General features: G+C 36.9%; 1 protein-coding gene across 1 annotated transcript in view; it reads right to left on the reverse strand.

Annotated features, from left to right (window-relative positions):
• The window catches only part of LRP1B (LDL receptor related protein 1B), a 583373-nt gene that overhangs the window by 94173 nt on the left and 474662 nt on the right, over positions 1-14538 (reverse strand). Inside the window, exon 60 of the mRNA XM_086616175.1 lies at positions 13813-14012. Coding sequence (XP_086472301.1) covers positions 13813-14012 — 200 coding nt within the window. The remainder of the gene's footprint in view (positions 1-13812; positions 14013-14538) is intronic.

A 14538-nucleotide genomic window follows, 5' to 3' on the forward strand; every position in this document is an offset into this window, starting at 1 on the left:
TTATTACCAGATAGGATAAAGATGGATGGGGTACGAGCTCTGCTTGCTTAGAACTAGTTGGCCCGATCAGTGTTAAGGAAACGAAAGAATTTCAGTTAGCAAAAATCACCTCCAGATTCTAAACCAATGATACGTTAAGTTTTAAACCACTACATAACATAAATACAACTTAACCTACTCTTTACAGAAGGACAATATTAATTTGCTGGCCTAGGGGAATAAAAGTTATTAGAAAACATCCAGAATGGAAGGAATACATCTCCAGATGCACTGTGTTTAACACCCTGTAAGGCAATTCATAGTATTTTATTTTGGCAAAACATACAAGAGGGCTTACTGCTTACACTGTATTGCACAATCAATCCTACAGTTAAAAAAAAAAATACACAAAGTCATGATAAAATCCCATTGTTATATCACAAGATTATGAATAAACATCATTTAAAAAAGGATGGAAGGACAAAAGGGAAAAAAGCTTTGGAACATCTTTTATCCTACTGTACACTGTTTAATCTTGAACTATTTGTTCTTGGTAAACAAAGGAAAAACCCACTTATTTTTTCTTTTTTTTTTCTCAATGTATATAGCTGTAATCATAAATGTCACAGGACAACGTCTGACCACAATGGTCAATTTGTAAATTATAAGCTTTTATTACTTAATCACTCTAGTTACTGATAGAGCTGAAAAGGCAGATCAGAGCAGCCGAGTCTGCCATTTTTAACCAGTACATCCCTAATATTTTTACATTGTTTCCTCAGATGAAAATAGCTTCATCTTTCTACCTGAAATGTGCTTAAATAAAGTTGGCACATTTCAAATTCCAGTTGGAACAGTTCATAGTTCACTGACAATGCATATTGAGTATATGGAATGACAACTCAGCAAATTCACTTTTGAATACTGTTCTCTTGCTGATAGTGAACTCCAGCACAGGGTATGTCGCCTTCTGGTCCAGGAAACCTTGTTTCTTAGATCTGAAATTATTTTCCCATTTTTTATGTTTACATAAACCATAGTCATCATACTGAAATGACAGGATGATATTCTTTTGAAAAGCTTCATAACGTTTCCAATAAATTAATCAAAGTGTAAAGAAATCTTAATTTTGTCACTTATTACATAGACAACTTTGATGTGGTTCCTGGTTCCTTACACAAGATAGTACCCCCAAGAAAAGCTCTTACAATATCTCTCATTTGCAGAGCCACATCATGAAAAGACAGTCTGCAAAGTGAATCATTCCCCATGGCGATTGTTAACTATCCTGTTCCACTGAGCAAGGAAGGGAAGAATCCTTGAAGTACCATTATTTTAGTTTTGCCACCGAAGTAACGAAGTGAGCATAACAAAACAAGAATACAGAAACTGTAAGTATGAGTATTTACATTATACTAATTCTTTTTCCTCTTTCCTTTTTTCCTTATTTTCCCATCACTGGATTTATCAGAATAAATTGTAAGCAAATCCTCCCAGATTCAGGAAAACACCCAAAGGCTAGAGCAGGGTTTTTCTGTCCACTGGAAGACCTATAGGCATTATCACCTAATTAGATCAACTACTTGCATGTTAATTGTATTCCCACTCTGCTCTGGAGTGAACTAAATAATTCCTTTGGCGGGGAAAACAAACTGGAGGCTAGACAATCACACCCAGCTTCACCCTAGATGTAGTACGGAGTGTGGGGGGATGTCCAGCACTGCAAACAGTGAAAGGAACCCTGCACTTAGTCACAACTGAATCTAAGCAGCCAAATCCCAGTCATTACCTGTGTGCTTTTTTTAATGTTCTGCTTAATGCGGGTGATTTTCCTTGAACCTTCTTGAGAGGTTCCTCAAGCTCTGCAAACATCTTTGATAATGATGACTTCAACTTAATACTGTTCCAGAAAAGGCAGGTATCTCTGATGTTAATTTTAAAAAGTGAATGATCTTTAAAATGCTTTAACATAATTATTAAGTTGGAATACTAATGATCATGTCATATGTTTACTACCAGATTACTGCAATTAATTAAGGAAGCATAGAATTTGCACATGCGTGTCATTTGGAAAAAGGAAATCATAATTCTTAATCACTTCAGAATTATTCGTTCATCAAAATGCGTGTACATGCATGCTTTGTAAAAGAAACACCTTTTGGTTTGAATCACTATCCAATATTTCAGCAGATCCCTGAAAAACTGGACTCTCAGATTTCCTTTTGCCACTCTTCTCAGTTCATCGAATTTAAGTCATCTGGGCACAATCCACTGTGGTGTCTTTATACAGGGAGACTTAGGTATATTATAATCTTCATAAAACAAGAAGTGCTGAGTTTAAACATTTGCTATTGAAAGTTTTCTTGTAACTTCTAAGCTATATGATTGTGCCACAGCACAAAAAATTAAAAGACAAGCAAGAATTTTGGGTACATCTGCCAAACTGTAGGATATCCCACTGACCTTAAAGGGCAGTTTGACAAGAAATGCAAACCAGGCTGACAGAAGAAGCAGGAATGAACAGCAGAAAGAGAACCTGCTGCTCTGAGTGAAACCCTGAAGCTATCTATAAAGCTATTTATTTTACTTTTGCTGGAGTTCTGGAGGAATATCTGTTCATGTAAATTATGACCATTGCTTCTACTTTTGACGTCTAATTAAAGATGTCAAAGATACTGCTCCAGTCTCTCTAAATAAAACAAATATCCTTTTTTTTCTTTGTCTGTTTTCTCTTATTCTGATCACAGTTAAGATTAAAATCAGAGTAAATGGGTACGTAAAAGCCTTAATGTAGATGAAGAGGATTTACACAAGAGAATTATTTTTATTTGGTTGTCCTTATTATACCCCACCAATGAAAAAATACATCTAGCAGTCATCCTCTTTTTGGCCATCCAGGAACTACAAGCAAACACCATACTCTGATCATGGATGTATGAGTAAATGCTTACTTTTGTTTCTGTGTATGTCTGTGGGTTGCCAGACAATTTATCCTAGCTTCAATGGATTATGCATACATCAGAATCCAGAGAAAACTTTATATTCATGAACTAAAGACGACTCAGGAGAGTAACACGTATTGCCTGAATTGTCTCATCATACCTTATTAATAGGGAAGCTAAATTAAATATGTGGCATAAAATGTTAAAATACTACAGTTGCAGCACTGCATTTCCGAAAGCTGTTCATTGACTCACGTAGATTTTTCTTTGACTTTTTTTTTTCCAAAGTCAAGTCTGTAAGCACCAGGTTTAAAAGCTTAAATCTTCCAATTATCATAAAAACAATACCACAATATCAAACATAAGGTATCAAATATTATACTCTGTTTCTAAAAACTGGATTTTCCATTATTACCACATATTGGTCAAAAGTTGAAACTGTCAACAGTTTAAACACTGGCAGATTAGGGTTGTAATGTGTCCTGCCATTATTTCTTAATTCTGAGTAACTTTGTAAGTTTAATGGGCTTCTGCATTAAATTCGACTTTTCATTAAGTGATGTTCAACACAAACTTGATCACAACTCTTTCAGAATTTTGCAATTTATAGCTGTAAAAGCTATATGCATGCTGTTGTGAGTATGAAACTTAGAGAAAGTTATCAAAAAAAAAAAAATCCAAGCAGCAATGAGTGGACTGTGTTAAATAAAATAGTACAAACAAATAAATGTAAATAAAAACCTAAATAAAGTAAAATACATGGAAAATAAGTATAGTATCACTGGATATAAATATTCTAAGCTGCCCATAAACATATAAAAATTTGTACAAAGTAAGAGTTAATAATTATTGAATATAAAAATCCTTATAAAAATTCGTCTATGCTGACCATAAAACTCAATGTATTTTTCTTGCAGTTGATACATGTGTAAAGACAGAGAAGCTTCGGAAAACAGACATCCAATGGCAGCTAATTCTGATTTACATTACTGTTTAAGAAATAGTTCTGTCATAGCTGAATTCTATTTTTCTTTTCTTCAACTTCTAGTATATTATAAACAATGGAATATCAGAACTGTTGACATGTAATAGATTATAAAACCTACAATTCACATCAACTATGAAAGTTAGAGCATCAAATCCTTAAAGAATCCTTTGTAACCCATGCATGTTACTTTTATTTTCTCTCAGATCAAGAAATCTAAACAACTATAACTGAAGTGCAGTTCAATCAGAAGAGGGATGACTGCCCAACTGCCACAGGACTCAGATTCCATCGCCATGGACGGGCACACTGGACCGGCTGCTACGGCGTAAGGGAAGAGGTGAGAAGTGCCTTTCGTCCCTTTCATAACTCCTTGTCTGAACAGTATCACTCAGCTGACTGCTTCCACTGAGTCCCAAATGATTATTTCAGCGACTCAAGTTTCTTTGAGTTTAGTTTACGATACAGCACATCTCGGAACAGGTATGTCATTTTTCATATACTGCAATATATGCCACATATCATATACGAGTAAAAAATGCTTTACTTTGTGCCAGTAACAGAATATTATTAATGCAAACCAATACTTTTTTCCAAAGTTTTCAAGCCTCTCTTCTTGTTTGTGTAATAAAATGCATTACAGGGGCATATTCAACAACTTACTCAACAATCATGAGGAACAAAAAAAAATTCACACAAATTCAAAAATCACCACCCTCAGTCATTTCTGAGGAAAAAAAATGCATTTGAAATTTGCTTCTGTGACTTCTTTTCCTATCATAGCCTCCTCCTAACCAGAAATAGGCAAGTCTCTTGCCATCCCTCCTCTTCTAACAGGCCTTCTACTTGCGCCTCTAGTTCCGTCTCTACTGGTGTTTCATCTTATTTCATCTTATACATAAATACCAAACCCACAGGTTCTCTTACACTGAATGCTAATCCCAAACAATGCTTGACTAAACAATATGAAGATGAGAAATGTGATAAGAAAGAGAAGGAACGGATAGGTCTATCAGAAAGCTGCAGAAAATAGGAAGAAGAAATACAGGTGGGTAGTAAAAGGGGAATAAAAGAGGAGGCTTACAACAGATCAGAAGCAGCGGAAAAGAAAAGCTATTAAGATACTTGAACACAAATATAAATGACAACAGATAACATATTAAAGGGAGATAAAGTGCTGCGTGAACTTAAGGCTAGAAGAGACACACAACTCCATAAGAGGGAACGTGATTAAGTAGATGTATGAGAAACATGCACAGACTTAAAATGTACTTCTCTCTCTCTCTCTCTCCTGCATTTTGCACTAATTTTAATCCCAGAATATAAACTCATATGCTATCAGTCATACCTGTAATAAATATGTCTATTTTTTCTCTTGTGTGAACTGTTCCCCTTATATTTTTCTGAGTATTTCCACTTAAGCATAAAAAAATGTCCATTTGATTTCAGAGGCGAAAGTCATGTCATCTAGGATTTCTTATCTACAAAATATGCTTACTGAAGAAACCAGAAGAATTGAAGCCCAGTCTCACTCAGCTCTTACTGAAACACGAATATTTCCAAAAGTAAAAGCAAACACTCTAACTAAAATGAACAGCAACAACAAAAAGGTCTCATTGTCAGGTGGTAAAATCCATGTGCCAAGAAAAAGTGTTCTTAAAAAGGACAAATGCTGACTTCTTCTAACCAAGAAACAGTGCAAAGATACAAACAGTACAAAGATATCTGTACTGTACCATGCCCACCAAGGTTAGATTCTCTGGCATTCGGCTCCTGTTCCAGGTGAAGCTCACTGATCACTTCCAAGCTAAAAAGACATCTGTGCCATGTCATTGTGCAAAGTCTACAAGAGAAGGGGTGAAAGATTCCTCTCATGGCCCTCCCAAAAATGCATTTACCCAGCTGGATTTCCAGTGCTGGTAAGTAACGGCTAAAGGTAATTAGTTGTTGTTAAGGAACATTTTAAATGAGCTTCTTCCCCCACCATGGCATTAGATCAATTTCTGTTTAAGAATTTTAGCACCCAAAGAGACAAAATTTACATTGGTGTTAAAACCTTAAGAACCAGACCACGTTATTTTGCGTTCCTCTCCGTCATGGTTCAGCCCAGCCACAGCTACACACAGCTGCCCGCTCCCTCCTTCCCCTGGGTGAGGTGGAGAGGAGAAAAACGTAACAAAAGGGTCAGGATAAGGACAAGGAGGCATCACCCACAGACCACGGCCCCGGGCAAAGCGTACTCAACAATTTAATCCATTAACAGTTCATTCAGAGACAAGAACAAGAAAAAAACCCAAACGGATCTTAAAAATGCCTTCTCCCAACTCCTCCCTTCTTCCCACCTCTACCTCCTCCCCAGTGGCACAGAAAGACAGGGAATGGGGGGGATGCCACTCAGTTCATCACACACTGTTTCTACCACTCCTTCCTCCACGGGAAAGGCTCCTCACACTGTTCCCCAGCACCAATGTGGGGCCCCTTCTCATGGGAAAATAGTCCACAGACTCCTCCAACGTGAGTCCTTCCCACAGGATGCAATCCTTACCCATCAGATTGCTCCAGGGCGGGCTTTTCTCATGGAATCACAGCTTGTTAGGATGCAGTCACCTGCTTCGGCATGGGGTCCTCCACGGACTTCAGATGCATCTCTGCTTCACTGTCAGTCTCCAGCAGCGTGGAGGGGTCCCTCCCACAGAGACAATCCTCTACCACCTCCTTCAGGCACAGACATCTCTGCTCCAGTGTGGGGTTCTCCACGGGCTGCGGGTGGGTCTGTGCCCCACTGTTCTCTCATGAGGGCGTGGAGGCCGCTGCCATCTCACCATGGGCTGCAGGGGAACCTCCACTCCAGCACACCTCCTCCCACTCCATCTTTGCTGTCCTTCATGTCTGCATGGCCATTTCTCTCAGGTCTCAGTCCCCTCTCTGCTGCAGCTGGTCTGAGCCCGACCGGCCCAACGAAGCTTGGCAGCCCCGGCAGGACACACTCTGCTCAGTGGCACCTCAGGAGCGTGGCACTTCACAGCTCTCCCAGCCGTGCCACCGCGGCCAACCCCAACTGAGTGGCAGTGGCCCAGCACAGGCAGCCGCCCACCTGGAAGGAGTGGGTTCCCCCTCTCTTCAATGCAGGTCCAGCCTGGTTTGGGCTCCTTTGTCCCCTTCTTAAATAGGGCACTGGCAGAGGTGCCCATAGGCTCAGCCCCGCCCAAGGGGAGGGAGGCCCCATCTAGCCAGAGACTGGTCTGACTGGTGTTGGAGCCAGGGAAGCTTCTCCCAGCTTCTTACCGGGGCAGCCCCTCGCCTGCGACCCAAACCCCACCACACAAACCCAGCACACGCTCCCTGAAACTCTTGATTTTTCTGAAGTGCTATCAAATAAAAAGCCTACTGACATCTTGACCCAAATGGAACCAGTGATAAACTCTTAGGAAGAATTAAGAATCCTCCAAAGACACACTGCATCAAGGAAGAAGAGCACTTCATAAGAAAATAGCCAATATACCTACAAAAACAAGTAAACTTGGAAATTGCTGATCATCTTTTGTGCTGCAATTACTGGGCTCTACTGTCCTCTTTCCATTTGAACTCCCTCGTAACCATTTTTGTCTCATTTCACATTCAACTTGCAACCTCTTCGAAACACAGTCAATACTTCTTTATTTCTGTATAGTACTTGCTCTTTTTGATAATGAACTTGAAGGGCTTAGACAATGAAATTAATAATGAATGCTGACAATAAGATTATATCTATTAAGCTTGTAAAAAAGTATGTAATTTTGACAGATGTAATTAAATTTAAGTATGTTACATTAAAACATGAATTTTTCTTAAAGATGAAACATTTTATAATCATTATTACTTTTATTAAATTGTCACTTTTTAAAAAAAATCGAACCTGTCAAACAGATTGAACAGAAAAAATATTATTCATAGAATATATACATTAATTCTAATAATTGAAGCTATGTTTCACAGAAAAAAAATAAACTTTTAGGATATTATTGCTATTTTTAATAACAACACGTGCATGTATACATATTTCTTTCTGTAAATTTAATATAAACATCCATACTGGGTAAGTATGGAAGACCAAGTCCTAGCATTATGTGGTAGGACTCTTGCCAGTCAGAAAAACGTAATTGCAATAGTGAAAACAGAATATTTCCCTATAATAAACTCACACAAAAATTGTTATACTATCATAAAAGATGCAGGAAATTTAGACTTAAATCTAAACATCTTAAGGCACAAAAGTATCTGTGGTTTTAAAGCTATTACATATGATTTATAAGGATAAAATTTCTCTTCTCATGAAAAGAGAAATAAATTTTCAAAAATCTGCCTATAAAGTCAGTTGATCAAATCTAAGACTGAAATATTTTATTGCCCCACTTTAAAACGTTTTATTGCCTTTTTAATTTCACCGTGAGCAGTTGTTTATATGCCAGTTACCCCGTAGCAGTACAGGCTAGCATGCTGTCACAGCAGCGACTAAGTTATTCTCAAATATACACAAGTCACTATTCAAGTAGAATGACTCATAGTCTGCTAATGAGTTTCAAAGATTCTTAAATTAATTTTCAGATTTATTGAAACCATTTACGTGCTCACCAGCCTCTAAACCTTAGACTCGTGTCTTGCTGCTGGTTTCAATATTCATCCCCACTCTGCCCCCTAAGCTATTCCTTCCTTCCTCTTCGTCTCTCCATGCTCCAGCCTGGATTATCTCCTGCAATCACCTAACTAATGAGTACATAAACTGCTAAGCCCCTTTAATTTATTTCATTTAACCTCTACCGCAACTATAGGAGCTGTTCAATGCTCTGCAACTTTCTTTTTCAATAATCTCCCATTTTTAATTGCATCGATATGAACAGAGGGAGACCTTGTAACACAGAAAAATGGGATTTGTTCTCTGTTCTGGTTGCTTTCTGACAGGAACAACAGCAGGGAAAGTAAATGCCCATGTAAAATTTGTGATGCTGCATGTCCAGCTTATATGGAAATATACAGTGAATGTCTGCTAAGTTTTTAATTAGTATGTAGAAAAAATTATTCAGAAGTTTATTTTCATTTATTTTTTCAGTTTATTTTTTTATTTTTTATTTTCTTCTATTTTCAGAAGTTTATCATCTAATCAAATTTAGACATATTATCACAAGAACAGTGGAAGATACAGAAACAAATCTGTTGGCAATCTTCAACTGGCCTCCATAAACTGGAGACTGTGGAACCTTACAGTAATGTAACTGCGTGAACTGCCTTTAATACAGGTGAATCTGTATTTTTCCTGAATATTGTCCTTTAAAAGGGATAGAATACAATAAAATAAAATAATCAGATTTAGGAACACACATGAATTGGAGAATTGTATCTGAACAATTACGAAAACTGAACCTAGAATGCAATAGTAGAGGTGAAGCAATTATCACTTTGTGCTATGTGGCCTCGGATGTGGCTATAGTGAGTAATTCTATAGGATCCTCAAAAGCTGGTAAAGAATTGTTGCAATATCAGAACTACTGTTTATTTTTCATCTGCTGTGAGAAACTCTTTTCAGACTTCTCTAATTTTTGAGCTATGAAAATTGCAGTATAAATCTGGAAGGAACTGGTTTCTGTAGTCTCTTATGTTACTTTTACATCAGGACAACTTCATAAATAACTAAGATTTACTCTTTTATAAAACTCTGGTGACAGAGTTCAGAATTAGAAACAAATCCTCGCTTTCTACCTACAAAGCCCTTTCAATTAGCAATTTTTGAAATTACAGACACTAAAAACAAAAAAAAATGTTATCATCTCCAAAAACTCTTATACTGGAGACTTTAGAAGTTGCATATATGTACACCAACTCTTAAGTTTGTAAACACTCAGGCAGAAGCCAATTCTGAAGAAAAGGTTTTTTCAAATTGAGATTCTGTAGGAAAGTTTCTTTCCATTAACTATATTACAGGTGAAGAAGTCATTTACCAATACTCAATTAATTTAAGGTTCAACACTTTTTCATTGCTTATTTTTCATGACCCTGTAAGATGCAGCAATGCAATGCTCACCTTTTGTTTTTACAGTATAAAACAAAGAACTGGACACAGTTAAGGACCAGTCTGAGCTCACAGAAGCTTCTGTACTTCCTAAAATGGACTATCAGATTCCACTTTTATAGCTTCATTATACTTAAATTCTCATCTTCAGAGAGTGAAATGGGAAAATGGTAGGCACCTTTGGGTTTTAAGAGCTCTGAAGGATAGAAAAACCTGCATGAGGCAATCAGATACCTAGGGAACTGTGAAGCTTGCCTCTCCTCTGGGCAGCGGGAACCAAAAGTATCTGTTAAGTCTGACAAATTCTTAAATGTTTTGTTTTGGTTTTTTGTTTTAAAGAACACAGAAGTAAACCAGCTTAGTGCTTAGCCAGATTAGTGCTTCAATGCTTGCTTAATCATTTGCCGTGCATAACATTCGTCAATGCTGCAGTTCTAAATTGGTTAAGCTCTAAAGACAGTTTACATAATCAAGCATTAAACTTCAAATAGATAAGCAAGGTCATTGCTGCCCTAGCACCAAGAAGAGCTCCCAAGTACTGTAAGACTTCTGGCCTAGTTAGCATGTTTTCAAAGTTCTTATTAGGACTCTCTTGACAATTATAAAAGCCCATTTCTCTATTGAAATGCAGAGGAACTACACAAGAGAAAAGCAGCAGATGTTCTCTTCCTGAAAAATCTTTAAGACTGGTAAGAAAGAAAAAAAAAATTTTGCAAAAAAGTGTTAACAATAAGATCTAAATACATATAAACTCCCATTGTGTTAAACATTCCTTGGTTTAACATACAGCATGTCAATAACTAGCCTGAGATTGTTCTGTTTGTCCTCAAGAAGTATCCAGTGCAGCGCACAGAACACTGCAGTCTCATACAATAATATGTTTATGATACAAGATCCACCCATTCTAACAAGATTATTATTTTTGCTGGGTCCTGTGAAATCTCTGTGGCATTTTCTGATAGATTTTGTGGCAGGTAATTGATTCTCAGAAAAAACTCACAGAAAGCTAGCCTTATCCTCAAAGGTCACAGAAATGGGTGAAAAAATACTTAGCTTACGATAACGGGCACTTCAGATTGCATTATTCAGATGATTCCCTTTTAGACTTTTTTCTCTGCTCCATGAGTGTGTATTTTATGGTCATTGTAGCTGTGCCTTTATCCTCTCCATTTGAAATACGAAGGCTAGAATAAACTCAAACTATCCCTTAGCTAACTTTAACATTACAAAGGGTCTCAAAACGACAAAGGAAAATGGACCATGAAATCCATGTGAACAATATGTCTCCAAGAAACACAATTATCACAAGACATAAACCTGATCTTCATCATTTAAGTGCCTATCAACATGGATTACAGTTTTTTATATCAGAAAGCTAGAAGGGATCACAGTTTCACCTCCTCTAAATTCCAACCACTGAACTTCCCCAAGTTTCCCCTATTAAGACAATTAATTTGTAATATTTAGATTTTATTTTCCAGAATCCAGTCTTGTGCTGAAACATGTACAAAATTTATTTGGTAGCTTGTTTCAGGAGAGGGGGGAGGCACAGAAAAGATTCTGATTAAAGACAAATTGATCATTAAGTAAGAGCTTTGCAAAATTCTCAAAGCCCCCTTCGGAGCACCTACAGGCATGTCTCATCTGTTTCAGACACCAAGAATTCTATCACTACTTTGTTAAATCCGCAGAAACTTTTCTACAATTGATTTTGGTTTGATAATCACATTTTCAGTGAAGCTTCTGACAACAGAAAGTAACAAACAGCATTAGCCAAGGAGAAAAATCTTCCTCCCACATAATTCAAATATCTCAGGATATTTCTCCCAAAGCATGTTTCTTATTGCTTGAATATTTAGATATAATCTGTACTTAAAACAGACACGTGCTTAAAAGTGGTACAATACCAGCTTTACACAAAGTCACTGTCACTTTTGGAGCCTGACTCAGATATTTCAGTGAGGCAAATCTTCACAATTTTTCACAAATGGAAATGGTAAAGCTATAAGGCATGAAAGCTTAGAGCACGTGCAGTAATACTTGACTTCTGACACGTTCAGTGTGACACCTAGAGTGTCAGACATGATCCTTAACCAGTCAGGAATGCATTCGGTTGTCTGAAACTAGCAAAGCTGGTGTTCTGTTGAATGAGAAAGAATTTGTTGTATGAAACACTGCTCTTCACTGGTCCCAGCTGTGACTTCGTGACAGATTTCCTTCTCTAGGTTCACATTATACCCTTAGGGGAAGACATTAACTCTGTGAATATAAAAGCATTTGAAGCTGATTTCACCCTCTCAGACAAGAGAAATCCACAGCCTTAAGACTGAGGCGATGGACACAAAAGACAGAATGACTAGAATTTTGCAGATATTTTCTGAAATTTAGTGATAGCAGGCCATTTTCAGAGAAAGATAAATTCTGAAACTTTCAGGTTGAAAGAGAAAATTGAGAAAGGTTTGACCACTGCTATCTGGTTAGGGCTAAGAGAGACACATTAGCTATTATTTACTTCTTTCCTTTGAAAGATCCAAAAATAAGAGTAAGCGGATAATTGTATGAGAACAAAATAGCAGGATAGCAGCACAGGGAATAACATCAAGAGGAGTACGGATCTATGCTTCATCTGTCAGAGAAACAGTCTGTCAGCAGGAATCCAGTTGGCCCTCAGGGGTCTAGGCAAGTACTGCTTAGGTGAGCCGGTTACAACTGTCCTGTGCTCATTACAAAAACCATGGAAGTTAATCCTAAGATTAATGGGAATGTTTACAGCTCTCATAGCTATTGCCATAGTCTCTTCAATCTACCATCTCAAGTAACTGCCACCAAATTGTTCACTACCTGTTTACAACTTACTATTCATGAATACAAGGTCCAGAAAACTTATTTTGTTGTTTTATTTCATAGTGAAGCTTCAAAGTGAACACAAAATAGTTATTCCATGAAGTCTGGTTTGGAAAAAAAAAACCTGCAGGCACCCAGTATGAGATAAAAGCCTAAAAAAAGCCCAAATGCATGAAGTTTTACCAAGATATCAGCAGTTTGAGTAAAGCTTGTGGAAGGGAGCTCAACTAACAGTTTCATCAAAAAAAACCTCCAAAAACCAAAGCCAGCACACAGATACTGAGTATTTAATATATTTGAATTAAAGTGAAAGATCTTTAATTTTACCATTTGGAATATAAGAGCTATTCATCATAGCGTAAAACTTTTTTTTCCCCAACACTTCATAGATAAAAGATACTATCTTTTTAATTATCTTTCAGGTGAGAAGCAGAACACAGGGATAAAGATTACTTCATCACATAAGCATTTCAAAAGTTATTATTTTACCCGTTTACCAGGAAAGCCCCAAATTACATTTGTGATACTAGTCTCCTTACTGACTTATGCTGAGCAGGCTAATTGGTATTTCTAGGCTTTCTCAGGCTGGAGAAAAGTCTGCTTTTAGCCACATTCCGACACACGGCACACAGGACATAGCCGTTCCACTTTTAACAGCCAAGTTTCATTGGCTTTGTAACTTGGTTGAGAACAAGGGTTGTGAATATACACCAGAGTACAGAATTGACAGGGCAGCCTCTGATTGCTGAGTCTGTTCCTAGAGTTTCTGTTTTCCTTTGGCATTTTTTCCATGGACGTGCATTACTGTATGTTTAAAAATTATTCATATCCATAACAGAGAAGGAATATGAAAAAGTAACTTTAAAAATATTGATAAAAAAGAAACAATGCGTCAATAGAGGTTGCAAAAATGTTTTGAATTTAAAGTTACAGTTTTTACATAATTACCCATAACATGCAAAGCATCTTCAATTTAAAAAGTATTAAAAAGAAAGAAAAAAAAAAAGTTGTTGACCAACCTTTATGTCTATGAGATCCATCCATGTCTGAAAACTCAATATGATTTTCATCAGCCCAGTAAAGTCTGTGGTTGACATAATCTATCGTAAGAGCCATAGGTCTGGATATCTGTGTTTCTATGACAACTGTTTGACTGGAACCATCCATACCAACACGGCCAATGTGAGGATACTCACAGCAATCAATCCAGTATAAGTATCTATAAACCAAAATACAACAGCTGCTTTTTTAAGAGATGCAGAAATAATAACAACAAAAATAATTTATTTAGTTGAGCTCAAGAATAAGTCAGTAATTATTCTATAATGTTTCCAATTTCCAGATAGATTTTTTGATTTTTCTAGAGCTGTGTGTGTGTGCTAAATGTAAAGGGTTTGAATAGGAGAGTCCTCATGTTAGATGTGATTTCATGAAATTAGTTATAGACTAGTAAAAAGTGCATTCAAATTGTTTAGTCTTGATACCTTAGAATTTGAAGTATTGCCCAGATTGGACTTCATGAATCTCATATCCTGGAAGAATGTCATCACTACTAAACTTATGACAAATATTGTATTACAGTTACTTTTTTTTTTAAAAAAAAACACCACATTTTACAAAACCTTGTTATGGTTTTAAACAGTAATATGATGCAAATTGTATTACTTCGAGCAGTACTTGTTCCAAAACATTAGAACCGTTTCTCATATTAAGAGTTCAAAAATGGGTAAAGCACTGAGAAAGAC

This window comes from Tauraco erythrolophus, chromosome 8 (genome assembly GCF_009769465.1).
Source record: "Tauraco erythrolophus isolate bTauEry1 chromosome 8, bTauEry1.pri, whole genome shotgun sequence".
Classification (NCBI taxonomy): Eukaryota; Metazoa; Chordata; class Aves; order Musophagiformes; family Musophagidae; genus Tauraco; species Tauraco erythrolophus.